The following is a 27,557-nucleotide window of genomic DNA, read 5'->3' as shown; positions in this document are numbered from 1 at the left end:
TAAATTCTGAGGCTTGTTTTCCCAGTGCTGAGGAAAGGGAGGATCAATGGACTCTCTGGTCAGCCATCCTAGCCTACCTGGTGAGTTCTAGGCCACGTGAAAAACCCTGTGTCAAAGAACAAAGTTGACTGTATCTCTTTAGGTCTTGCAATATATCTCTTTAAATTCTCCAGCATTTTCAATGCCAAGCAGTTCATGGCTCAATGCTTTTGAACACACTACTTCTAACGAAAAAAAATCTTCACATGACTAACTTTTCCCAGCCTTTAGAATTAAGCCAAAAAATCTAGAAAATAAAAGGAAATTAGCATTTAGAAAGACTGTTCAGATTATGTGCGTGCAAGTGTGTCTGTCTGTGCGAGATCAGGTGCTCGAGTGCAGAGGCCATCTCTCCAGCTCTAAGTAGCATTTGTTAAACACACTATGTAGTCTCTGTATTTAGTCATGGTGGAAAAAAACAAAACAAAACAAAACCCAAATGGATTTTCTTGCCTAGTACTCTAGTTACGAAATGGAAAACTACTGTGCTTTTACAGATAGACGAGGGTAAAAGGTAACAAGAGAAATCATATATAAATAAGAAATACAAAGCAAGCACAGGTCATTCTGATTCTAGGCCAGGAAACCCTCCCAACCATTCCACTACCCGCCATTCCCTTGCCTACTTACCTGCCACATCCGAAATCTACACTACTTTGGACTCTCTCTCCAAACTGTGCAAGAAAAGTTCATTATGTGCAGAAGTTTGTAGTGTAGGGTTGGAGAAATGGCTCGGTGGAAGAACGATTACTTTTATAGCGGAGGACCTGGGTTTGGTTCTCAGCACCCTCATGGTAGCTAATAGGCAGTTATCAGAGGTTTTGACCACTCTTCTGGTCTCTGAGGGCTCCTGCACACATGTGGTATATGCACATACACATGCAAACACACATAAAGTCTCATTGTTTTGTTTTTGAGACTGTGTTTTACTCTGTAACCCAGGCTAGCCTGGAACTGACAGGGTAATCCAGGGGGATTATGGGTATGGGCCACCACACTTGGCTGTGACCAAGTTTAAGACAAGGTCTATTTCATTTACCTGTTCCTCTGGGTTAAGCAAAGCCAAACACAAGACGGACTCTCCAAAGCATTAGCATTTTTTCCTTCCCACTATGTCAGAGGCTACACCCTCTTCCATCTCCAGAATTCCCCTGCACTTCAGTTCTCCCTGAACACTTACTTTCTAACTCTTTGACAGTGTGGGTTTTAGACTCTTTATGCTGATGCTTTTACCTGTAGGAATTGTTCAACAACCAACTGACAAATGTACCTATGATTAAAATTACTCTTCTGGGGCTGGTGAGATGGCTCAGCTGTTAAGAGCACCGACTGCTCTTCCAAAGTTCAAATCCCAGCAACCACATGGTGGCTCACAACCATCCGTAATGAGATCGGACTCCATCTTCTGGAGTGTCTGAAGACAGCTACAGTGTACTCACACATGAAAGAAAGAAAGAAAGAAAGAAAGAAAGAAAGAAAGAAAGAAAGAAAGAAAGAGAGAGAGAGAGAGAGAGAGAGAGAGAGAGAGAGAGAGAGAGAGAGAGAGAAAGAGAGAAAGAGAGAAAGAGAAAGAGAGAGGGGGTGGGGGGTGGGTTCTGCCCTCTTCCGAAGTCAATCTTTGCAAAGAGAGCACACCGAGCAAGCTCGAGGCCAGCGTAGGCCACTTAGTAAGACCGTGTCTCAAAGACGAAATAATCCGAGCCTTTAATCGCAGTATGTGGGAGGCAGAGGCAAGCGGATCTTCCAGGCCAGTTTGGTCTACAAAGTGAATTCCGGAAAAGCCAAGGCCGGACCCGACCCTATAGCAACCCTCATCCCCACCTCCAAGACAAAACAAACAAACAAACAAACCACAGACTCCTTAGTCAAAATAATTTACGGAACACTAAACTGCTCAGAGTCTGAGTCACGTGGCTCTGCAGCGTGTTGGTGATGGTGAACACGGTTTTTGAGCCATGAACTACATAAGCCACTCACTGACTAAGAACAGCTTGGAATTCGTTACTAGATGCCACGCCAAACACCATACGCTCTTTAGGGTACCTCGGAGAGGGGGCAAACTACGATCCATCTTCTCAGAGACCTGGCCAACCCTCCCAGACCCTGCAGCTCAGGGCTTTCTCCCTTGACTACCCACCCACACCGCGGGCGTGCCTCTCCCCTACCTACCCAGGCTCTAGAAAGGTTCGTGATCACCTCCAGAGACCCCCTCTCCCCCGTGCGTGCCCATGGAGACCGTGGAAAGGACTAAAGGCCCCTTCGAGCCACAAATCTTATCTTCTACACGAATTCGACACCGCCCCGGGTGCCTTGTGCGCTCGCGGCTCCTCACCTGTTCCGCCGACACCGCCCCCTTCCCCGCGCCGCTCCCGCCGCTCTTGCCCACACGACCGCTGCTGTCCGCCATCTTCCCCACCTGCAAGCTTTCCGGCCTGCGCACTCTCACTGCGTCACATCCGGCCGGGGGGTTACCGCCCACTTGCTCCTGCGCTCCTGGCTCCTGGCAGCTCTTGAGATCCGACCCCGTGAATGGTTTTGGCTGTGTCTTCATGTAGGACCTACTCCCAAACCCTGCCCGCTGCGGTGAATTCCACCTGCGATGCTTTAACTTGTGCAACAGAGATTCTTGCCCGGGGGGGAGAGGCGGGGAAGGACGCGCTAATCAGAGGGCGGGGGCTCGGGTTGGGATCTGGTCCTGTACCCATCTACCCACCATGAGATGGTGGAGATCTAGGGAGGGTGAACTTTCCTTCTGAGATTCGGGTATAAGGGGAAAGATACGTGTTGAGTCTATAAAGCTGTGCAGGTGGCACAGCCGAGAAGAGAATTGGGGAAACGAGGAAGGTTCCATGAGATGACTTGAACTGCGGAAACGTTTGGCAAAGGAAAAAGGGCTTCAGTTTTAATGTGAGATCACTGGAAGTTGAGGTATTAAGGCACCGATCATAGTCGCCTCTCCCATTTTCCCATTTTATATCTTTTCCTAGCTACTAGTAGTAAAAAGTATTTTCGAAGCCTTGGGGGAGGGGATTACTGGCCAGGCCTGGAAATGGCAGAGAATTCTAGAAACTTACGGCTTGAAAGAGGGTTAGGTGTCCTGATTTCTCACCTTCTTCAGGCTGGGCTTCATCACCAGGCCTCCTCACCAACTCCTGTGTACCGGATACCGATTACTTCGAACCCCAGTACTTTGTACTCAGCCCAGGTAACATATTTCGTAATGTTCTCTCTCTGGCGCATAGCTGCTTAGTTCGTGTTTATTAACTTCATAGTGGGAGACAAAGATATCTCCAAACATGTAATGAGTGAACTCCAGTAGCTCTAGGGTTATTATGCTCTGTAAGAATGAAAACAAGTTGCTGGGGTCACCTGTAATGCCAGCACTCGAAAAAAAGGAGGATCAACCAGGAGTTTAAGGTCATCCCCAGTTACATAGAAAGGCCTGTCTGGGCTACAAAAGACCGTGTCTCAAAAAAGAAAAAAGTCAAAAGAAAATAAAGTTTCTGGCTCCACCCCCACTTGAGCCTCTGAGTTTCTCCTAGATAGAAAATCTGAGGATACTGCCTGTGTCATTCACAGGCCCAGAACCATGTCCTCATCAACTTCCTGGGAGCTGCCCCTGGTGGCTGTGTGCCAGGTAACATCAACACCAAACAAGCAAGAGAACTTTAAAACATGTGCTGAGTTGGTTCAAGAGGCTGCCAGACTGGGTGCTTGCCTGGCCTTTCTGCCTGAGGCATTTGACTTTATTGCACGAAACCCTGCCGAGACATTACTCCTGTCCGAACCACTGAATGGGGATCTTTTGGGCCAATATAGCCAGCTTGCCAGGTACAAGGGTAGGGTTTGGGGGGGGGGGGGTTGTGTGTGTAGAACTCCCTGTTGAGCAGTGTTCCTGGATTGCCACAGAGGGGGTAGAGTTGTGTGTGTCGTGTCCCCCCCCCCCCCCAGGGAATGTGGAATCTGGCTGTCCTTGGGCGGTTTCCACGAGCGTGGCCAAGACTGGGAGCAGAATCAGAAAATCTACAATTGTCATGTGCTTTTGAACAGCAAGGGTGAGACGTCATAGCCCTTAGTTTGCCTCTTCCCAGGCTTCTCTACCTTTCCTCAACTCAGATCTTCAGCATTTCTTTCTCAACTGCTTGGCCTTGGGGTTTTATGCTTCTGTTCTCAGCCTACAAGTTACTCTTTGGGAGAAGAGCTAAGCTGGACTTGTAGAGTGTCTGTACTGAGTATTTTCTCTCTCTCTCTCTCTCTCTCTCTCTCTCTCTCTCTCTCTCTCTCTCTCTAGGATCAGTAGTGGCCAGTTACAGGAAGACACATCTGTGCGATGTAGAGATCCCAGGTCAGGGGCCGATGAGAGAAAGCAACTATACCAAGCCTGGAGGCACTCTTGAGCCACCTGTCAAGACACCGGCTGGCAAGGTGGGAGTTTGGAAAGGAAATGGGACTATGTTGAAAAGTGGTAACACCCCCCATTGGTGCAGGCTAATGAAGGCACTCAGTGTTCTGTTGAATGGGACAGGGAAGATGAGTGGGTTGTTTCTCATTTCAGGTTGGTCTAGCAATCTGTTATGACATGCGGTTCCCTGAACTTTCTTTGAAATTGGCTCAAGCTGGGGCAGAAATACTTACTTATCCTTCAGCCTTTGGATCTGTTACAGGTCCAGCCCACTGGGAGGTAAGAGAATGCCTCTTCATAACATATAGGCCTCCTTTAACCTTACTTTTAGTAGTGGGAGCAGAGTGGTACAAACCTAAATCCAAGCACTTCAGTGGATAGCCACAGGTTCAAAGCCAGCATGCCTTGACTAAAAAAGAAAACAAAATAGAAGCTGGGCAGTGGGGGTGCACACCTTTAATCCCAGCACTCAGGAGGCAGAAGCAGGTGGATCTCTGAGTTTGAGGCCAGCCTGGTCTACAGAGTGGGTTCCAGGACAGCCAGGGCTACACAGAGAAACCCTGTCTCAAAAACAAAAAAGCAACCCACACCTTCAAAGAGTGGGGCATGGTGGTGCATGCTCTTCATCTCAGCACTGTGAGGCAAAGGCAGGCAGATCTCTGTGGGTCTAAGCCAGCCAGGGTTACACAGGGAGACCTTATCTCAAAAGTACAAAACACAAACACTCCTCCTTTCTACTTGATTTTCTTCCTTTTCATCTGGTGAGGAAATTCATTTCTTAGCTAGGTGTGAGTCATGTTAAAGAGTTAGTTATTAACTCTAGTTGGTTAGTGAGAAGATTGGGCCCACAGTGCCCGCTTCTTGTCACTTGCCTATTAAACGCTGTATGTTCTGGAGTCAACGCACGTCTCATCCTCAGGTGCTGCTGCGGGCCCGCGCCATTGAATCTCAGTGCTATGTAATAGCAGCAGCGCAGTGTGGACGCCACCATGAAACAAGAGCAAGTTATGGCCATAGCATGGTGGTTGACCCGTGGGGCACAGTGGTGGCCCGCTGCTCCGAGGGACCAGGCCTCTGCCTTGCTCGAATTGATCTCCACTTTCTACAACAGATGCGCCAACACCTGCCTGTGTTCCAGCACCGCAGACCTGACCTCTATGGCAGTCTGGGTCATCCACTCTCTTAATGCTTTTAACTTCTGTTGGTTAAGACACAGACACAGCCAACTGGGAGGTGATGCTACTGTGACTTGTAGGCAGGACACAAGCACGGTTCCCTTCACTTGCAGAACTTTAACCTCTCTTAATGGAACACAGGCTTAATCAAGTCCATGGGAAAGAAGAGACTTTGACCTGACCTCAGATTTCAGTTTCAGAAAAGTGGGATTTTATATAGTCACTGTTTATTTCATGAAAACTGAAGTTATGCTGAGGGCTGAGCAGCACTGGCATTGAAAAAAAAATATAATAATCATAATGTCTGGACATGTCTTTTGGGGGCTAGAAGGGGAGGTGGAATTGTACCTGCTTGACTGGACTTCACTCCTCAGCCTCCTGCCTCAAACATGCCTCCTTACCTAAGAAAGTGCGGTGCTCAGTGCATGTACTAGTCCTGCTCTCCAAAGGATGGGAGAAGGGAGGGCAGAGGAACAGGAGGAGCTGATACTAAATACCCCACTTTCTCTCAAGCAAGAAGGAAGCAAAGGGAAAGGGCCTTGGGGTGGGGTAAGAGTTATTTTCACTGGAAAAGGGAAGGAAAATGTCATACCCCCCACCCCCTCCTCCTCTTCAGAGAAAGTGTGCTCCAACTAGCAGCCTCTACTCCACTGTCCTGTGTACTGGTGTTCACATACACATCGCAGTTGGGAGGGTGATCGATCAGGCTGGCCCAGTCCTCTGTAAGTTTGCTGAACATTTGACAGGGACAAGGAGGGATCCATACGACAGCAGTTCCCGCTGTGGAATGAAGGAAAGGCAGAGAGGAGCAGCACCAAGGCCAGGAGAGACTGCAAAGGGCCACAGCTTCTCTGTTTTTAAAAAATTCTATAATTTGGAAGAAGGTGGTAATTAATTTCCAAAATACACTTCAGAGTCCCACCTTCCACATAGCTCCTTTACTCACAGCCCTTTGGTTTTTCAGACAAAATTTAAGAGCCCTCATAAAGCCATAAGTATTGATTACCCCTCAATGCACCTGAAAGCAGTGTTCAATCCCTTACAAAGGCTGTGTTCCAGAGACCCTGTCCCTATACACTTGTCTTACGGCTCAGTGGTAAGGTGGCTGTAGACACACAATAGGGTAAGTGGCAACAGGAAACGGGGAAGCCCAGGCACATGGGTGCAGGGAGGGCAGGGACACCACTTCCACCTTCCTTTGTCTTTTCCTTTTAAAAAAAAAAAAAAAAAAAGGCGGTGTGATTGGTTGGAAAGGGTAGAGAACAAACCCCAGAACAGTATGTCAGCTCCAGAGGTGACGGAGCGAACAGTCCCCAGAAAGGTGAGAAGGGGAAAGGTCAGGGTAATGCCTGCAGCATCAAGTTCCTCAGGAGTTTCTGTCGGCCCAGCTCATAGTCCTCCTCATCCACGTTCACCAGCAGCTTGATGGCTTCATGGCCCACAGCTTGCTTGAGAGAGTCTGTGATGAAGACACCTTTCAGTGCCTCTAATAATGAGCCATTAATGTAGTCTCGCCAGAATGCGTCGAGGTAGGTGAGCTCAGAGAACTTGATGTCACAGATGATGGAGCCCAGGTCCCGGGACTTGAGGATAGTGTTGGCCTGGTTAAAGCGCTCAAACTGGCGCTCAAGTGGGTCCTGCTTATTGGAGAAGACATTGCCTTGCAGAGCCGTCTCATGCTGGCAGTATTCCGCCCGAACTCGGAGCCTGATATCTGGGAGAATTTTAAGGAGCATGGTTTATAATGGATTGTGTTTACAACCAAAGCTAGAAAAGCAAGCAAGCAAGGCTGAGACCCTCCCTCTTCTCACAGCTTCTTTACCTCTCCCCAGAACTAGTTCTTCACTGTGTCACTGGTTTCAATTCTGGAGCTGCCCTACAATGCCCTACAATGACTCTGCTCAGGCCACTCACAAACAGCACCTTGTTAGAAGACCTGTCTTATTAAAAAGTTGCACAAATTTACTTTAATTCTGTCTTGACTTGGTTCATCCTATATAAGAATGACGTTGGCATTTCTTTAATAGTAACTAAAAAGATTTGTAATATACCATTGCTGAAAAGAACAGTTCTCATGAAAACTAAACCTGACCTGAAAACAGCAAAGATTGCCTTGCACTGAACTACAGACTGCCCATCATCCCAGGAGTTCTTTATATTTTCCCTCAAGTCTACAACGTTAAAGTCCCTGAATTTCCTTACCACATGTCTGCTTTTCCTTCGGGTCTGGTGTCACCGACTTCCGGCGTTTTCGCTGGCTCCCAAGTGTGGTTCTCCCTCGGGCTGGCCGCTTACTACACATTTGAGAACCCGAAGTGGGGCAGCACACCACAGGATAGTGGGGAGGCACTGAGCAGAAAGTAGGTGGGAAAACACGGTTTGACAAGTAGAACTTCAAATCTTTCATTTGGAATAGACAAAGGAACCATCTAGACTTGAGAATAAAAGTATTGGTGATATAACCTGAAGGCTGAGGGGTATAGCCCAATAATCAATGTCTGTCAAACATTCATGAATATCTGGACTCAGCCCTAGCAATGGGGTGGCAGGTGGCATGCACTAAGTATGGTGGAAGAAATCTATCATCTGAGCACTTAAGGGTGAAGAAAGGAAGCCAGGTGGTGGTGCACACCTTTAATTCCAACACTTGGGAGGCAGAGGCAGAGGTAATGGAATCTCTTGAGTTCAAGGCCAGTATGATCTACAGAGTAAGTTCTAGGACAGCCAAGGCTTCACAAAGAAACCCTGTCTCAAAAAACAAGACAAAAACAAAAACAGAGAAACAAAAAAGGCTAAGGAAGGAAGGCCATCTTGGCCTACACAGGGTTCTGCATTTACCCAAGCTAAATAGGAAGTCCCAAAAATAAAAGTTGGGGCTGCAGAGATGGCTCAGTGGTTAGGAGGACGTGTAGTTCTTGCAGAGGACCCAGATTCACCTCCACAGGCACCAGGTACACACAAGGCACACAAGCAAATATGCAGGCAAACATTCATACAGAAAAAATTTTTTAAAAACTGACCTAAGGTCTGGAGTGATGGCTTAACCTACATGCAGACAGTATACTTTTACACATAAATTGATTTTTAAAAAGTAACCTAAAAGGAGAATAAACACTAGACCTAGACAAAGTATACTTCACCTGCTTTATGTGTGTACATGTTCACATAGATGTGTTCCTATGTGAGTGTGCCTCATGTAAAGGTCAGAGGTCAGCATTAGGTGTCTTCCTCAATCCTCTCACCATCTTTCTTTAGACCAGGGCTTTCATTGAGCCTTGAGTTCAGCAGTGTGCCAAGGCTGGCTGCCTCTATGAGCCCCAGGGATCCACCTGTCTCTGCCTCCAACCCTGAGATTGCAGACACTTTATTACCCAGCTTTTTCTGTGTGGGTGCTGGGAACCTGAACACAGGTCTTCATGAGTATGCAGCTGGCACTTGACCGAGTGAGCCATTTCCCCAGCTCCTGATTGTCTTTAATGGACAGGGACTTTAATGTCTTTAATGGGGTGGATGGAGAGGGACTGTATCCCGTCACTGATGTTGGCGCAGCCACACATGTGATGGGAACAATGTTCTCCTGCTTATGAAAATTACAAGTAGTATCCTCTCACCTGTTTTAGAGGGCTGGGGAGGCCTCGGTTCTGGGTCACTGAGGGCTCTGGGGGTCACATAGCGAATTGATGTTTCCTCCAGATACTTGTCTACAAGATCAGGGCACACTGCAGGAGGAGAAGGAGTCACTCAAGAAAAAGTACATATCTTTCTTCTCCCAAAGGATCTCTGTTCTCCTAGGTATTCCCCAGGTCAAGACCGCCCCGCCCTGTAGACTCTGCACTACTCACTCCTGGCCTCCCACAGAGCTTCTCTTAGTCGTGTGTCCCCAGACCCCATAAGGCCTCACCAGCTCGTCTCTTCTTGAGAGTAACGTAGGGCAGCAAGTCATGGCGAGTGATGATGCGCAGCAGCTGCAGCACCTGGCGAAAGTTACTCTCGTCACAGCGGCCCTGGCGCTCCAGTGCCAATAAGAAGTCACGTCCATTTCGGATGAGTCCACGTTCATGGTCATCAATAACATCAACAAAAAGGAAGGAAAGCACTCGGACATCTCTGTGTGTTAGGTGGGTGCCCACGATGTCGAACATGCGGTGGAGGCTGTAGAGCCCATGTTCTTGCTCCCCACGCTCTTCGGGCCACACCTGGCTTGCCCGCCTCTTTAGGCCCGCCATGCTAGAGGCTCAGAAATAGAGTGCTTTCCAGAATCTCTGCTCAGCAGCTGCAATCTCCAGTGATCTGTAAGATAAGACAAGACCCCATGAGCCATGGGGCCACTGGTAGCCACCAATTTTATTTATCTTTATTATCTTAACGTGCTACTAATGAAGCTCAGCTTAATATGTTTATTAAATATCATAAAGTGTTTATGCTAGGTGTGGTGGCATACGCCTTTCATCTCAGCACTCAGGAGGCAGGGGCAAGTAGATCAGAGTGGCAGAACACTCAGGGCTACAGAGACCCTGTCTCAAAAAAGCAAAAACCAACAACAACAAAAAAGCAAAACAAAACAATGCTAAATGCTTTTCATACTCAACAGACGATGCCCTGAGTCAAGATCCTACAAGGGATACAGTCAGATCCTGGAGTGAGAATGCTTTGTGATTTTAGTACTGCATAGGTCAGACGTTTCTGTTGCAGCTAGGTATGAGAGTATACACCTATAATTACAGCACTCAGGAGCCAGAGGCAGGAGAATTACCCTTAAGTTTGAAGCCATTCTGATCTGCACAGCAAGTTTCGTCCTGTCAGAGATATAAGGTAGACCCTATCTCAAAAGCAAAATAAGCTAGTCTGGTAAAGCTGCCTAAAGCCCCAGCACTTGAGAGGTAAACACAAGGAGGCTCACGAGTTTAAGGCTATCCTCAGCTACAGGGCAAGATCAAAGCCAGCCTGGGCTATATGAAACTGTCTCAAAGTTAGTTGGTTGGTTGGCTGGTTTTTAAATGTTATCCAAATGTTCCTCTTGTCTCCAAAACACTGCTTTTAGTCCCCTGAAACACCGATTTGCTGGGCATGGAGGTACATGCCTGTAGCTAGCATTCAGGAGATTAAGGTTAGGAGGATCGGATTCCAGGAAAACCTGGTCTGTATTCTCAAGTCTTACAGAAACAACAACAAAATATACATAGTAACAGAACAATATCTAAGTGTAGCAGTGTACCCCTTTGAACCTAGAATTCAGGAGGATCTCTGTGAATGGGAAACCAATCTAGTGTTCCACAGAGTTTTAGGCCAGCCAGGGTTAAATAACATAACCCTGTCTCAAAGGGGTTAGAGGTGTTAATGGTTAAGAGCACCAGCCGTTCCTCCAGAAGACCTAAGTTCAATTCCCAGCACCCACAGGGATAGGCTCCATCCACCTGTAACTCCAGCTCTGGCCTGAGACCTCAAGAGGCACCTTCAGTCACACAAATAACTAAATAAAAATTAAATTTCTGGTTTTTAGAATGGTGGTATACAGCTTTAATCCCAGTAAATAGAGGAAGGTAGATCTCTATGAGGTTCCAGGCTAGCCAAAACTACACAGTGAGACCTTGTCTCAAACCATTTTAAATCTTTTTTTAAAAAAACTAACAAAAGAGGGGCTGAGTTCAATTCCCAACAATCACATGGTGGCTGAAAAACCATCTGTAATGGGATCCAATGCCCCCTTCTGCCTTTAGACATTACGTAAAAAATAAATATAAAAAAAAAAAAAGAAATTACTTTTCCCCACTCCTAAGCAATTCGTTTATTTCCGTTTTCTTTTTCTATTTATTTTTTATTTTATTTTATTAATTTATTTTATTTTATTTTATTTTTGGTTTTTCGAGACAGGGTTTCTCTATATAGCCCTGGCTGTCCTGAAACTCACTTTGTAGACCAGGCTGGCCTTGAACTCAGAAATCCACCTTCCTCTGCCTCCCAAATGCTGGGATTAAAGGCATGTGCCACCACCACCCGGCTTATTTTTTAAGACATGATTTCACTATGTAAATCTGGCTGTCCTAAAACTATGTCCAGGATGGCCTTAAACTCAAGAGATCTACTTGCTTCTGCCTTCTGAGTGCTGGGATTAAAGGCATACACCACCACACGTGGCTGACTGGCTGGCTGACTTTCTTTCTTCCTTTCTTTCTTTGGTTTGTTTTGCTTTTCAATACAGGGTTTCTCTGTGTAGCCCTGGCTGTCCTGGAACTCACTCTCTGTAGACCTGGCTGGCCATGAACTCCCAGAGATCCACCCGTCTCTGCCTCCTTAGAGCTGGGATTAAAAAAGCATGTGCTACCACCTTCCAGGCTCATTTCTTAAATATAGGCAAAACTGAAAAGTAGACAATTCAATCTTTGCTACAGAAGCTGAATTAGATGATATAAATCACTAGTTAGAACTAGTTTAATGTGACTTTAAGCATGTCCTTTAACTTCAAAGGTTCAGTGGCAAGTGATTATAGTGGCACATGCCATAATCTTAGCTCATGAAACAGAAAGGTTGAGCCAGGCAGTGGTGGTGCACACTTTTTAAAGTCAATGGGAGGCAGAGGCAAGCAGATCTCTGAGTTCAAGGCCAGCCTGGTCTACAGAGTGAGTTCCAGGACAGGCAGGGCTACACAGAGAAGCCCTGTCATGAAAAAAAAAAAAAAAAAAAAAAAAGAAAAGAAAAAAGAAAGAAAGGAAGAAACAAACAAACAAACAAACAAACTGGAAGGTTGGGAGTCTGAGTCCAGTCTGGGCTTTAGGGTCTCAAAAACAGAATATAAACACAAAACAAAACCTAACAGTCCCTTATAGATGGCATATAACAAACCCTTGTCAAAGATCAATCACAGCTCTGTGCTTGATTCACGAATTCACCCTGTGTCATGTCATCAACCAATCATCTAGAACTAACAGTTTTCACCTCCACTTTACAGTCATTCATACCTCTCAAGACAGTAGTGTACCGAGTTACCATTCCGCCCTGACCACAACTCCAGCCATCCAGTCAGATCTTAATTCCTACTGTAGCACACACACTATTTCTTAAATGTGCCCTTCCTTTCACTTTACTGTCATTGCCATGATGGTGGTAGTACATGCCTTTAATCCCAGCTCTATAAGTTCAAGGCCAGCCTAGTCTGCAGAGAGAGTTCTAAGAGAGCCAGGACTACACAAAGAAACCCTGATCCAAAAAAAAAAAAAAAAAAAATTTTTAAAAAGCAAGCAAACAAAGAAAACCCAACAATTTAGCTGGGCATGGAAGCTTCTTGCTTTTTATCCCACTAATGCAAAAGCAGAGGCAAGCATATCTCAAGGAGTTTGAGGCCAGCTGCTATGACTAAGACTATCTTAGAAAGGGGTGGGGGTGGGGGTCAACTTTCTATCTCCAAGGATGACTTAAGTGGTCTTCTGTGCTCGTACAGAAAACTGAACATTTCTTTTACATTAGTGTACTAAAATTATTTTGGTCCCGCACGGTTTATGAAGTAGTGCTAAGTCAAAGTCATCTTCATCTTCATCACACTTAGCAGTAGGCAGCTGTGGCCGCAGCCTGCTGTTGAGAACTGAGCTTAATTCGCAGGAGGTTAATACAAGCAACACCAGTCGAAAACCAAACCTATCAGAGCCCAAGAGCATGAAAGAAATATGTAAGCCAGGCATGGTGGTGTTCCTGCATATCTATCATCCCAGAATGAGGAAGGCTGGGACAGACTACAAACACAAGGCCAGTCGGAGTTATACAGTGACACCCGTCTCAGAATGGGGGAGAGGGGAGTGCGCACAGAGACACGTAGTATTCAGTAACCGTGCACATATTCTGCCTAGTCAGAGCTGTCTCCATACCACAGAAAACTACTCACACCAAACCACCCTATTCAACAAGATGGGGTTCTGACCACTTAACACGTGGAAGATACTGGCCACGCTAGAAGACGGGCCTTGGATTCCATTTCTAGTACCAAAGAGAGAAGAACAACACAATGGTAAGCTCCTTCAGAAGGGCCACGATGGTGAGTTAGCCGAGACACGATAGAGCCTGGTCCTTTCGCCCACAGTAAGGCAACCAGGAATGCACAGATTCTCCTTTGGGGACAGGGAGGAGAATCCCAAGTAAAAAATAAATATGACCCACATGTAGTTTTGAAAGCCTTAGGTACTTCACCTAAAGTATAGGAAACAGCTGAGAAAATCATTATTCAGACACTGGTTAGCCTTATCTCTTCCTTTCATTTCACCTGCTGTCACTCAGCACAAATGGGGTTGCTGAGGAAAAATGCCTTCTTACTCAAGTAGGCAGTGGGGGAAAACTGAGCTCCCTTCAGACCCCTGCGAGCGACTCTGCCATCGTCCCTACCCCACTGCTCCCTCTGGCCAGCTGCTGACTATAAGGATCCCAGAGAGAACAGATGGGCAGGTTTCATACCCAACCAATCGGAGGAGCAGACTGTTGCTTGGTTTCCCTAATTCAAAGTGTCCTTAAAACCCAAGCAATTAAGAAAAACCACCCCCACATACACATACTCTGTCCCTAGAAAATGAGGCAAAATAAAGGAAAACACTATAGTCCTAATTATATAATCAATGTGATCCTGCAATGGGTCTCAATCCTCTGAGAAATCACTCCTCTCACTAGACAGGGGGAGAGTGACTGTTAAGTCCCAGGTCCCAGGCCAGACCATCCAAGGCGCTAGAAATCACAGAGCTTCTTAGGTCAGTGGTTCTCCACCAGTCTGCTCTGCCAGGGGACATCTGGCAACGGCTGCAAACAGTTTTGATTGTCCAGATTTGTGGAGAGGGAGTTACACCACCAGCATATGACAAGGCCAAGGCACTGCTACACACCATATAAGGCACAGGGTAATCACTAACAACAAAGACATCAGGACCAAAAGGCCTACAGTAGTTAAGGTTGAGGAATCGGATTTTAAGAGAACCATGATGAAGGCTCAAAAGGGTGCATGTCACTTTCCTTATTAGATCTACAGAAGGAAACTGTGAGGTGTCTTCACCCTGAAACAATTCAGTCTTATTCTAGAAGCAAAGGAGGGCCAGTCAGACATAGGCTCACTTAAGTCATGAATCCCACTATCGCAATCACCTCACCCCAGCAATGCATCCTCCATCACCTGCCGTTGCCATTCAGGTGAATAGCAGGTGGCAGACATACCCCCTCCTGTCCGTCCCTGGAGGTCTACTTTGACCCAGTTCAATCTGGAGTTTTGTGGGAATAAGAAAAATGCCAACTTCAAGACAAATACAAATGCTCTTCAGTGCCATTTATAAAATCCCAAAACAAGACTAGAGAGCAGGCCCTTCCTTGTTAGGTCTCTAATCAGACTTACACTAGCCAATGAAGCAAAACACAGAAGCAAGCATTTCCCAAGGCACGTCTCCCAGAATAATGTCAAGAGGCGGGCACGCAGGCTGATAGGCAGCTCTCCCCACTTAATTATCATCCAGGATTGTGAGCTAACTCAGCAACCCAGCCAGGGTGTCTAAGAATCTAGCTTCAGGATGAAAAGAACATCACCAACTTTCTCTTAAAGTGAATTTATACTCAGCTTTCAGTGGCCAGGGAGCCCAGCCTAGACACACACTCCTAGATGAAAGATACCAGAACACCCTCCTCCAAGCAGATGAACAAGAACACATGTGTTGGTCATCTCAAATACTGCTAAATATCAAGAAGCAAGAGCCACAGTAGGCAGGGAAGGGTGGTGCACTCTCTTCAATCCCAGCACTTGGTAGGCATAGGCAGGTGGATCTCTGCGTTCAAAGCCGACCTGGTCTCCACAGTGAGACCCTACAAACCAAACCAAACCCTCCACAGCTATAAACAAATACACTGACCCACTGGATGTCCTTGCTGTAGTTCAAATACTAAAGTGCACTTTTTTTTTGTACTAGGGACCCAACATAGGGGCCTTGGGTTTAAGTGGGTAAGTGTTCCACCACGGAGCTACATCCCTAGCACAGAAAAATTCTAGATTCTGATCAATTACTGTATTTCCTGGAGGTGTAGTTCATTTTCCTTTAGTGAGGTCTGAAGTAGTAAGAGCCAACAAGAGTCTGTATGTACCTAGACAGTTTCCTCCTGATAGGTTACTCTCTACTGCGTTTCTGTGCCTACGCAGTCTAGATCCTCCCATCCAGAAATGACAATCCTAACTTGTTTTGTTTTGTTTTTTGTTTTTTCAAGACAGGGTTTCTAACTTTTTAAAGTACTTTGACTTACGGAAGCAAAGGATGTGTAAAAGAATTATCTTTAAATGAAACTGGCAGTCTAGCTTTTAAGAGGAATTACATCTATATTTTTACAAGAAAAAAGAAATACTTGACTCTCTCAGAAGCCCTTACCAGAAAGTCATGTGGAAGAACTTAAAAAAAAAAAAAATGACAACAGCCAGGTATAGTGGCATCCCTTTCATCCCCACAGTTGGGCAGCAGAGGCAGATGGATCTCTGAGTCTGAGGCCAGCCTGGTCTACATAGCAAACTATAGGCTAGCCAGGACTACAAAGTGAGATCCTGTCTTACAGAAAGGACGGACAGCTTGAACTTTGAAGCAAAAACTACCTGGGCAATCCTGAAGAGAGCTAAGGGCTCATGAAGCTCTGCCTTGCTGGCGGGACCAGGAAAGTGTAACCAAATATATTTGGAGGGCAGAATTACACAGTATGTTTTCAAAAAATCCCAAGAAGCGGGGCAGTGGTGGCGCACGCCTTTAATCCCAGCACTCGGGAGGCAGAGGCAGGCAGATTTCTGAGTTTGAGGCCAGCCTGATCTACAGAGTGAGTTCCAGGACAGCCAGAGCTACACAGAGAAACCCTGTCTTGAACCCCCCTCCCACCCAAAAAAAAAAGAAACCAAGAACTCTGAACTGCTGGGAGAGACAGTGAACTAGGGAGGGGGAGCCTTCTCACTGAAGTACCTCAGCCTCCGTCACCTTCCTGGAGAAATATCTCATACATAATGTACAAGAGCACAGCTTTCCATATGTTAAATGTTTCACTCAGAGCTGACCAGAAGGGTAGACAAAAACAAACCAAAGCTGGGACCTCGTCCCAGGACACTTAATACCCCCTTTCCCTCTGCCTATCTCTCCAGTTACCTGAGCAACGAACTCAGAGAGCGTGAACTCCTTTGCCCTAGCATCTACCTCCTTAAGCAGGTTCTACCCCAGTGCATCATACCGTTTCCATTCCATCCCATTGTGTGCAAACAAGAAAAAGTTCCAGACTTACCTTTGCAAGAAACTTAAATCCCCAGGGCTCTTCCTAGCACAAGTTTCAAAGCCAGCACAAAAACAAAAACAAAAACAAATAAGGGGGGGGGTAAAAGAGCAAAATTTCAAGCTTTATTTTGAAACTTCAAAGGTCCACAGTTAGTCAAGTGTCAGTGCCAAAAAAAAAAAAAAAAGTCATCTAAGCCTAAAGTCATTTCATTGGCTGAACTATTCCAAATTACAGAGAACTCAAACTGACCAAATCCACAATATCGTATCAGCCCCTCAAAATTTCTAGTCTCAATGGCTCATAGCAAGAAAGGTTCCAAGTCAACACTTCTGGGAATGAACCATCACCCTGATACTGTCTCGCCTTCCTCAATACCTTATTCCGTCTAGTTTCTTACAACATGAGTGGTAGGGGGACTGGAAGGGGGAAAGTTACAGCCAAAGACAGCTCTTCCTTCCCATCAGGTCACTCACGAGGCCAGACTCAAACTTCACCTCTTCCCTCAGCACACAATGAAAACAAAATGACCACTAAAGCAACATCCACTCACGTCTACACTCCGGTAGGAAACGGTGGTTTTGTTTTGTTTTGTTTTTGTTTTTTTTCCTAAATACGCATATTGACACCTCCTCCCCCTCCTACAACTTGAGGGTCAGTAAAGGTAAGCATATTTAATTAGCCTGTTACCTAGAGGCCAGTCTGTCTCTTCTATTTCCTCCTCAGGCTTCCAGAGCCTCCACCTTGGTATATAAGGCTCCAGAAAAGTCTCTTTCCCTATTCTTGTAATGCTAATTGCAAGAAAAGAAAAAAAGAAACCTAGGAAAGAGCTTTACTAATCTCCCTATTTGTAACCAGGAAAAACAAGGAAGCAAGCGGGTGTTTTGGAAAGCAAATCCGGTTGAACCCTCATTCAACCCCAATTCTCCAAACCCACATGACCATTCCTTTCTGCCCTTCCCACCCTATTAAAAGCTAAGCGCCTGGCAATTAAAATTGGCTGCAACTGATACTGCTTAACTCTGCTGCCCTTCCACAGGGGGGAAAGGGAAACCCCCAAACCCTCTATCACCCGTGCAGCTCCACTGCCCTATCTTCCCCCCTTCCTTTCAAACTTTCCTCCGGGTCTCTCACTTTCTACGTTACCCCGGCACATCGCCACTCTCTCCATCCGCCAAGCCCCGCTTCTCTTCTCCTCTTCCACCCCAATTCTCCCCTTAGGCCCTTCCGCTTCCAATTTGAACACTTTGAAAAACCTCCCTCCGGCACACGTCTCAAGTCCAATCCAACCCCCCCCCCCAACCCCCGCCACCTCCCACGTCCTCACCACGGCGCTCACGGGAGTCCAGCCCTCCCTGCAGCCACATGCCACCAGCCCCCGTCCCCTCCACACCCTCAACCTCTCCCTCCGGCTCCTACCCCTTCCCCAGCGCTGGCTCGCAGCCCCGCTCCCCACCTCGGCCTCTTTACTGCCCCTGGCCTGGGCCAGCCTGGGCCCTTGTTTACGCCCCTCCCCAGGCTCGCACTCCTGCGCCCCGACCCCTGCCCTCTCCCACAGTTGCCATCTCCCCTGCACGCCCCCCTCGGCCGCTCCCCTTCCCCCACCTCGCAGCGTCCCGTCACCTCCCTCTCCGGAGGTTCTCCGGGCTGGACGTCGCCACCGCCTCCCCCTTCCACTTTCCTTCCCCAAGCCCTTGGCGGCCCCGCCCGGCCCCGCCCCGTCCCACTCGACTCCCCCTCCCCACGCCGGCCGGCCGCCCCGCCGCCTCACTCTCGGCTCAGCCTCGGCGCCGCCATGTTGGATCCATCCGCGCCGCTCTCCGGGGCCTGCGCCTCACGGAGCCGCATCCGGGCTCCAGCCGCCGCCGCCTCCGCCGCCGCCGCCGCCGCCGCGGGCGTGGGGGAGGGGAGGGCCGGGCGGGGGTGGCTGCATCCTGCACAGCGCCTCCCGGAACCTGGCCGGTTAGTGTCGGCTTCGAGACCATAACGAGGCATGAGCGGAGGAGCCATACTAGGTGAGGGCAGCCTGGCAGCGGCATTAAGCGGGGAGTGGGTAGCTTCACGTCGGCAAGAGAGGCTGGAGACTGGCAGCCATCTTGCTTAGGGGCAAGCTGGCAACGCAGGGTTCTCCTAACGGCGGCGGCGGGGAGGTTCTAAGAAGCGGAGAGAGAACGTATTTGAAGGTGGAAGCCTTGGTGGCGCCCGAGCTGGCTGGTATCGGGCTCGAAGGCCCTCGGGAGAGAGGGGCTGGCAGCCATGATACGTAAGGGCGGAATCGGCCGGGGGTCGGACTGCCCGGTGAACTGAGGTGAAAGGTCACGATCTGGAGTTCACCTTTGCCTTGAACTTCCTGTCACTCTGACGTTCTGAAACCCGAACCTCGCAGCCGCGCTTCTCACCCTCTCTCGGAATTCATCCCTTCAGTGTTTTCCTTTTGAGCTCCCATTTTCCTATGGAAAAGTCGCCTCAGCTGACGGGTGAAGGACGGCTGAGAATTGAATTGGGGGTGGGATGGGCTCGAGTATGTTCTGGAGCTGCCGAGAGCCTGCTGTGGCTAAAGGAAGAGGTAATACAAAGGGCTTTGAGATAGGGAGCTATGACTCAAGACCTTGCAAATTTATTTTATCCTAAGGGCAGTCGAAGAGGCTTTGAAGGGTCTAAACAGAGGTGTGAACAGTTAGTTATATTTGTATTGTAGAGAGATCACAGCTTGCCAGCTCTGGGCATGTTAGTGCCAGCCTGAAGCCTGAGGCAGGAGGATTACTTGAGCCCTGGAGATGGAGACCAATTTGGACTTAATTTAAGCGAAGAAGACCGCAAGGATGTTAGAGCACTGTAGAAGAATGCGTTCTTAGCACGGTTAGGCCTGACGTTCGGTCCCTGGGGAGTGGAGCTGGGTAGGGAGAGAGATCAATTATGAAGCTAAAGAAGAGACAGTGGCGATGTGTAGGTAGGAAGGCATGTGTTGGATAAGGAAATATGAGTGTCCTGACTTGAATAACTGGGTTACGTTATTTTTAGTTTCAAGAGATCTGCGGGATATCTTTTAGGCAAGTATATATGAATTAGTGTGGTTTGAAACCAAGAAAGTTGAAAGTGTGCTTGCGCATGTCTGGATATTCTTGGAGCCATAAGAGAGAAAAATGGCCTAAAGAGGAGGATGTGTGCATTCGAGGAGTGAGATGAGGGAAGGAAGCAGAAAATAGGACAGCGAGGAGGCACAGACAGGAAGCCAGACAGAGAAAAGTATCAAGGAAACTTGTTACAAGTATCAAGAGTAAGCGATTAGGTAAGATGTGGACTAAAATGTGTGGTTCGGAATGTGGAAGAAATGAAGGTCACTAGGTAAACTTGGAGAAAGTTGTTACATAGAGGTATAGGGTAACAACCAGATCCAAGTGGAAAGATACAATGTGTAAAAAGTTTTGTGGCTACTCACACTAAGGTTTGTAATCCCAGTTTTCAAGAAGCGGGAGGATGGGATTTGAGGCAAAACTGGACCTATTTAATGAGCAACAGACCAGCCAGACCCAGTAGTAAAAAGGCAAAAGTAAAAAGCCCTTTTCTCAGTGTTTATTGGGGGGAGGGGGAGAAGTGGGGGAGCTGTCAGTAAGTTGTCGTGTGGAGGAGAATTTAAAAGAAAAAGGAAGGTTTTCACCAGTTTGTAGTAGTGCATACCTTTAATTCCAGAGGCAGAAACAGGCAGATCTCTGAGTCAAGGCCAGCCTGGTCTACAGAGTGAGTTCCAGGACAGCCAGGGCTACACAGAGAAACCCTGCCTCAAACAAGAGGGAAGAAGGAAAGAGGAAAGGAAAAGAATGAATTTGAGGTAACGTGATCCTCCCAGGTGACTGGGCTGTACATTAGCAAGACCTTTGTCAGTAGCTTATCCAAGATAGAATGACTGATAACAAGAAAACTGACATGCAGGCTGGGGGGAAATGCTCAGAGCTACACAGAAAACCTGGTTTAGGGGGCAGAGGGGTTGTTTCTTGTTTTTTAAAAACCGTAATGTTGTAGTGAAAGAGAATACTCATGGCGATTACAGTAGGAGAGACCTTTGTCTCGAAAAAAAAAATCCGTATAGAGGATTTTTGTTGTTGTTGTTGTTGTTTGGTTTGATTTTTTTTTGCTTTTGTTTTTTGAGACAACAACCAGGTCGTGATCCACCTGCCTCAGCCTCCTGAGTTCTGGGATTAAAGGCATGTGCCACTGTGTGTGTGTGTGTGTGTGTGTGTGTGTGTGTGTGTGTGTGTGTGTGTGTGTGTGTGTGTGTTTGTGTGTGTGTATTTCTGTCTTAAGAGGAACTGAAGGGCCGGGTATGGTGGCGCATGCCTTTAATCCCAGCACTTGGGAGGCAGAGGCATGTGGATCTCTGAGTTCAAGGCCAGCCTGGTCTACAGAGTGAGTTCCAGGACAGCCAGGGCTATACAGAGAAACCCTGTCTCGAAAAACCAAAAAAAAAAAAAAAGAGGAACTGAAGGGATGGCTCAGCAGTTGAGAGACTGAATTCTAGAACACTTTGGACATCAGTTCCAGTTTCAGAGGATCTGGCACTCTCCTAAGGGCCCCCGCATACATGTACACATACAAACATGCACATAAATATTTTTAAATCTAAAAGTGATCTAGCTAGGTCACTTCTGATCTCTGAAGGAATCAAACATAGTAGGGAGATCCCTCTGCATCCATGTTCATTTGTTGTAGCACTAGTCACAATATTTATGTTTTGGACTTTGCCTAATGCCCATCAACAGGTGAAGGGCTAACAGGAATGGGATTTTATTCCGTCAAAAAAAATGCAATCCTCTTGTTTGCAGGAAGATGAGTGGCACTGGAGAGTATTGTGTTTTGTAAAAGTCAGATTCAAACAAATATTTGAATATAATGTAGATTTGAATATAAATACGGCATGACGGTAGAACTTTGGTGTACAAGAGAGGAGGAGGAGGGATGAGGAGAAAACGGCCGTGAGCAAAGTACACAGTGTGCTTGTGTGACGATGTCTTGGTAAAACCCATCTTTTTTCTTTTTCAAATGTACTCAGAAACTCTGTAACCTTAACTGTCCTATAATCCGCAGCCTGGCCTTGAACTAAAAAGATCAGCCTGCCTTTGCTTATACAGTGCTGGGATTAAAGCTGTGAGGCACCACAACCAGCAGAAACCCATTAGTTTATATGATGAACGTGGCTCACACACACTCCAGAGCCATAGTCACTCATGTATGCTTCTAGAACTAAGTGTCTCTATCCTTCTCTCCAACAGTAAGTGTACCAGTTTTCAAGAGGGTTTTTCCTCACTGACACTCTTCTGTCCCCATGGGGAAGACTTTGCCTACTCTAGTTGTTTCAATTTTTTAAAATTATTTTTGGTTCATGTATCTAGCAAATATAAAGTGTTTGCCTGCATTTGTGTATGTGTGCCCCATGTGTGCCTGGAGCCTGCAGAGACGAGGTGTTAGATTCCCCGACACTGGAGTTGCAGAAGGTCATGCTGCTACAGTAGTGAAATGACCTTTAACACCTTTAATCCAAGCACTCCAGAGGCAGAGGCAGGCTGAAGCCAGTCAGGGACACTGTGAGACCTTGTCTCAAGGATGCTAGCAGCTGTCAGTAACAAAGATCTAAGGGCTTTAAAGATGACTGTGGACAGAGGTGCTTGCTGCCAAGCCTTAATGACATGAGATTGGTCACCTGAGCCAACAGCTTCAGAAAATTGTCCTCTAATCTCCACATGTATGCCGTGGTACACACATACACATATACATGTACATAGGCATACATCGAAATATAATAAAAAATCAGTAACATAGTGGCTTTTTAATAAGTGTTACAGTTTTCCTCTTACCCAGCTAGCTTCCAAATAACTGAGACTGGACTATTATATTTATTTATCAAGTTTTAATGGTACAACAACTGAGTGGTATTGCTCTATTTTCATCCTCTAAGCTAATCTTGCTGCCTCCCAGCCAAAATCCCAGAAATACTTGTATTTTATGGCTTTCTCTACTCAAGCTGTTTTCTCCTGCTTTCTCTTTGACTCTCTCCCTGCCCCACCCTCTGCCCTGGCTAGGAGGAAGTCCAGTGTGGAGAGAATCTCTTAAAAGAATCACCTGCCAATAAAAAAGCCAGTGGCCAATGAGCTGAGACAGAAAATAAAAGGTAGGACAATGGCAGGAAGAGAGAATATTCTAGAAAAATGGAGACTAAAAGGAGACACAGAGACATTAAAGAGATTTGAGAGAGACACTGAGGAGACTGGAAGAAAAGCAAGCCAGGACTGAAGAGGTAACTAACCAAAGGGTAGACACAGAATAGTTTAAATGGATTACGTTAGTTACAAGCTAGTCAGGGCATGAGCCAAAGCCTGTAGCCAAGGCATTTATTAATATAAGTCTCTGAGTCATCATCCTGGGAGTAGGGGCTAAGGGGACAACAGATTTTTTTTTTTAATAGTCCAACCCGAGCCGGGTGTGGTGGCGCACACCTTTAATCCCAGCACTCGGGAGGCAGAGGCAGGTGGATTTCTGAGTTCGAGGCCAGCTTGGTCTACAGAGTGAGTTCCAGGACAGCCAGGGCTATACAGAGAAACCCTGTCTCGAAAAAAAACCAAAAAAAAAAAAAAAAAAAAGTCCAGCCCTATCCTCTTCTCTGTTCAATCATTGGCTGATCAGCTTTTTTATTGACCAGTGAGGGAATAACTGGGGAGTAATAGTTACGTTTACAACATTGAAACAAGAGATTCTCAGAATAAGGATTGTAATCAGGTACGGGAGCAGCACAGAAATCAGCGTTTGAATAATGCAGGTATAACCTCAAACACTGCACAGGAGCATTATGCCGACCACAGGAGAGGACAGAGCTCAGTTGCTGGAGCATCACCCAGTGTGAGAAAAGAGAGACTCTGAAACAAACCAAAGAAAGTTTTAATGTTGTTTATTTGTAAGTTTTGAGACAAGGTCTTTCTATGTGTCCCTGGCTGCCTGGAACTCAATATGTGTACCAGGTTGCCCCCAAATTCCAGAGAGTTCCGCCTGGCTCTCTATTTCTGAGATTAAAGGTTATGTGTCACCTTGATACACCAAAAGAAAATTAGTATTAGATATAGTTGACTTGAGTCAAAAATAAATGAAACAGAAGAAATAAAGAAAGGCACATTGTCTTGGCACTTGGGAGGTTGGGGAAAGAGAATCAGAAGTTCAGGTTTTTTTGTACATAGTTTGGGGCAAGCTAAGGTTCAAGACATACACCTTGTCTCAATAAAATAGTGTACAGGTCCTGATGGAACAGGCCAATAATCCCCCATGCTCACGAAGCTGAGATGGGAGAATCTCAAGGTCTGGGCAACTTGGTGAGGCCTACTCAGAAATTACAACAAGCAAGGCCTGGGGCTGGAGCACACAGCATTGGAGCAATGGCTCTTCTTCATCAGGTTCAGTTCCCACACAGCTCAGTGGAAACAAAACAATGCTAACTAAAGACCTGGGCTAGGTTGCCAAGAAATGGAGCCATATGGTTTGTAGAGTTTCTCTTTATACCTTTTAAATTTTAATCTGGCCTGTGTTCCTCAAAAGTACTTTTCCCCCTTGAGACAGGGTCTCAGTATGTAACCCTGGATGGCCTTGAATTAACTATTTAAACCAGCCTGACCTCCTGCGATAGTCAGGCCCAGTCTTGTAGCATAACATTTTATTTGGCCCTTTAGTGTTGGTTGCATCTTGGAATTCTGGGAACAGGAGGCTTAAAAAAAAATAACAAAAAACAGCCTGCAGAGACTGGCAGAAAGGGAGTGAGATTCAGGTGTGGGGCTGAGGAAGTTCCAGGAGACAAAAGAAGAGGGTCAGAGACTAGGGTTAGAAAAGAAGACAGTTGATGATAGCTGAGACAGAGAAGATATTGTTAGGAGACAGAAGAACCCACAAAGTAGTAAATAAAGAAAAAGTAACAATAAAAGCTACAGTTGGTGATGAAAGTGGGGCAATTTGTAGGAAAAAGAAACATTAAGAGACAAGTGCCACCAATGTGGCAGGGCGGCATGGGAGGCTTGGTTTCAAGTACAGTAAAGCAGAAGCCGGGAAAGGAGGAACGGATAGATGCTTTGTTTCAGAAGCCAACAGGGTTTGCTGGGGCTGTTTCTGGAACATGCTTCCTTCCCATGGTTTTTAGCAGCAGGTCCTAGTCATCATCTCCTTCACCCCTCTCCCCATCCTCTTTTTATGTTGCTGCTGCTGTTTTCCTCATTTCGGGATATTTTGTTTATAAAATACTAGCTGAGCAACTGGGGAAAAAATTAAGGTGGAATTAAAGAAGCTTGGTATTAAAAAAAAAAAAAAGTAAGGAAAACAAATAGATTCATTCCCAGTGACTGAACCAGAGAGAGGAAGTTTCCCCCAGGTAGAAGGAGGGGAAAGAACTGTATCAAAAGGCAGTCAAGTCAAAAAAGGAAAAGAAAAACAGGAGGATGGTCAGAGTTAAACCCACAGCACTCAGTCACAAAAATCAACAGCATTTCCAGTAGTAGTTGGGATAATCTTTTTGTACACTGTGTGTGGGGTCCATCCTTTCCTGTCTAAGGCACCTTCTCATCGATTGATTTAATAAAGATCTGACTATGGCTGAGGCAGGAGAGGAAAGGTGGGCAGAGAGGGGGACAGGGAAAGAATAGGGTGGGAGGTTTTGCCAGCCAGACGTGGGGGATCGAACAGTTGCCCAGAATGAAAGAGGTAATGAGCCACGTGGCAAAGGTGGGTTACTACAACCTAACTGGGAACAAGACTAAGCTATAAGGCCTAAGTTTTCATAAATAAAAATAATTCTCTGTGTCATTATTGGAAGCTGGTAGTGGTTCAAGACAGTCTGGTGCATCCAATGTGGGGCTAGAAATCCAAGCTTAGGGTCTGAGAAGAGTTCTGGAGGGAAGGTGGGGAAGAAGCAGTTTCCTAAGGGAGGGGAGGGCCGCAAGTCACTTTACCATGGAGCTAGTGGAGGCCTGTGAGCAGGAAGTAAGAAGTGGGGAACCAGAGCCTCAGTGCAAGACCTCTCAGGCAAGCAACTGCTCAGAGCTGGGTCAGAGCACCCAGAGCTGGCCTGTGCCTGCTGGTGAACCACAGAACAGTACCTCTGTTACCCAGAGGTGGGGCAGGTAGGTGTGGCTCCCAACTGTTGTCCAGGAAAACTGGCAAGGGAAGCCTGCTAGACCAAGCAGAGTCAGGCAAAGCCAGCTGCCATCCACAGGCATTGGCCTGAGGAGCCTGCAAGTGCACAAAAGGTCAGATGGGACATTTCACAGAGCCACAGTGGGACTGAAAAGCCCCTACCTTCTGAACAATTAATGTATAAGTCTGAAAATCATAAAGTGATGTTTATGAAGGAAGGAGAGAGTTACAGAGATTTTTAAAAAATGTATGTTCTGTTTTAAAAAATGAAGACTACCATGACAAGATACTTGGATTCCATTTTATTTTATTTTCATCATCATCGTACAAATACTTATCTTTTCAGTAATGATTGCAATTTTATATATTCTTTTAAGAAAGATCATATTAAAACAGACTTAAATAAAGAGAGGACTGAAAAAATTGAGCACTAGGGGTAGAACAAATTAGACAATCCTTTGGATCAGAATAAAAAAAAAAATTGTCAGGAATCCAATCTAAAACCTGGGGTGCCACCTTGTGATGAGACTGCAGAATGGCAGCTCATAGAGATGCAATATTCTACATTAAGACTACAGAGTATGTTTAATGCCATATTAGAGCAATGTCATACAATAATTATGTGTTTCATTTTGTAGAGTTTGAAGTTTTAAAGTATATACATGTGGTAACACAGCATACAATTGGTTTGTATTCAGGACTTGAAGGGGCTTTCTTAAATTGTAAAAAGGATTGTTCCAAAACTGCACATTTATTAGAGGTAATAGCTATCTTGGAGATGCCTTGGTAGATTGAAACTAATGATACTCCATGTGTATCCAGTAGAATAAAACAATTTTTTTAGACATTTTGGCATAAAACATGTTACAGATATAACTTACAATCATGCAGGTCAAGTGATTGTAAAAAGATATAACTACACTTTAAAGGAAATGCTCATAGAACAGAAGGGGTAAAAAATTTAAATACCAGTCAGGTAGCACAGCTGCTGGGGGGAAAAAAAAAAAACCCTGGATTTTAGAAAGTCCTGCTAAGTTATCAGGCTATGAATGTCGTAATCTCCGAATGGAGGTCAGGAAATGTATTGCACTGGGGGAGAGGTTATGTCTGTGCTTCATATGTATGAGATGAAATGCTGTGGATTCCTTCAAAGTTAATAAAGATTAAATTTGACCAGGGAAGACCTCCTGAAAATCTTGGCTACAGACATGAAGAACCAAACCAAGCACAACAATAAAACATGTGAGATGTATGCAGATCCCTCTACATAGAGACAGCTCTGACAGGCTGAGATAGGAATGCCTTTTTTTGTTATCTATTTTTTTTAATTTTTTTATTAGGTATTTTCTTCATTTACATTTCCATTGCTATCCCAAAAGTCCCCCAATTCCCCCTCCCCAGGAATGCCTTTTTGTAGCCAATAATCTTGTTGGGTACTGTTAGTGTCATGATTTTATACACTGTAAAGATATGGCTCTGTATTTCTTGCATGCCTAAAGCACCTTCTGATTGATTAAAATAAAAACCCTGTGGCTTTAAAA

General features: G+C 46.1%; 3 protein-coding genes and 1 long non-coding RNA gene across 16 annotated transcripts in view; 2 read left to right on the top strand and 2 right to left on the bottom strand.

Moving 5' to 3' along the window:
• Pfdn2 (prefoldin 2) overlaps nt 1–3,204 on the bottom strand; it is a 14,301-nt gene extending 11,097 nt beyond the window's left edge. For 2 of the 3 annotated variants that reach the window (NM_001360824.1, NM_011070.4), the window contains exon 1: nt 2,372–2,483. In NM_001360824.1, coding sequence (NP_001347753.1) covers nt 2,372–2,446 — 75 coding nt within the window. In that variant the 5' untranslated portion in view covers nt 2,447–2,483. Of the gene's footprint in view, nt 1–2,371; nt 2,484–3,113 lie in introns of those variants that run through there. The other variant, NM_001360825.1, reaches the window with a different exon arrangement.
• On the top strand, nt 2,502–7,587 carry Nit1 (nitrilase 1). 3 transcript variants are annotated; one of them, XM_006496866.4, is made up of 7 exons: nt 2,502–2,967; nt 3,158–3,244; nt 3,619–3,870; nt 3,991–4,094; nt 4,331–4,464; nt 4,595–4,720; nt 5,361–7,587. In XM_006496866.4, the coding sequence occupies exons 3-7, from the start codon at nt 3,629–3,631 to the stop codon at nt 5,625–5,627; spliced, it is 873 nt and encodes a 290-aa protein (XP_006496929.1). In that variant the 5' UTR covers nt 2,502–2,967; nt 3,158–3,244; nt 3,619–3,628; the 3' UTR covers nt 5,628–7,587. The 3 variants fall into 3 exon arrangements, with proteins under 3 accessions (XP_006496929.1, NP_036179.1, NP_001229509.1); NM_012049.2 differs by having other exon boundaries at nt 2,513–2,590; nt 5,361–5,921; NM_001242580.1 differs by having other exon boundaries at nt 2,513–2,622; nt 5,361–5,921.
• Nucleotides 5,657–23,497, bottom strand: Dedd (death effector domain-containing). Of its 9 annotated transcripts, none has more exons than NM_001128609.1 (6): nt 18,632–19,013; nt 16,873–16,905; nt 9,518–9,906; nt 9,228–9,335; nt 7,819–7,965; nt 5,657–7,330 (listed from the first exon to the last, which is right to left on the bottom strand). In NM_001128609.1, exons 3-6 carry the CDS (start codon nt 9,840–9,842, stop codon nt 6,954–6,956), a joined length of 957 nt encoding a protein of 318 aa, NP_001122081.1. In that variant the 5' UTR covers nt 9,843–9,906; nt 16,873–16,905; nt 18,632–19,013; the 3' UTR covers nt 5,657–6,953. The 9 variants fall into 9 exon arrangements, with proteins under 9 accessions (NP_001122081.1, NP_035745.3, NP_001344481.1 ...); NM_001357552.1 differs by lacking the exon at nt 18,632–19,013 and adding an exon at nt 18,466–18,589 and having other exon boundaries at nt 5,805–7,330; XM_011238782.2 differs by lacking the exon at nt 18,632–19,013 and adding an exon at nt 17,551–18,146 and having other exon boundaries at nt 5,822–7,330.
• Gm20045 lies at nt 20,844–27,557 on the top strand. The gene is made up of 2 exons (XR_865726.1): nt 20,844–21,264; nt 23,417–27,557. It is a non-coding gene; the product is annotated as a predicted gene, 20045 (long non-coding RNA).

Source organism: Mus musculus, chromosome 1, assembly GCF_000001635.26.
Source record: "Mus musculus strain C57BL/6J chromosome 1, GRCm38.p6 C57BL/6J".
Lineage (NCBI taxonomy): Eukaryota > Metazoa > Chordata > Mammalia > Rodentia > Muridae > Mus > Mus musculus.
The sequence above is the reverse complement of the archived record's forward strand: the minus strand, read 5'-3'. Positions and strand labels throughout refer to the sequence as shown.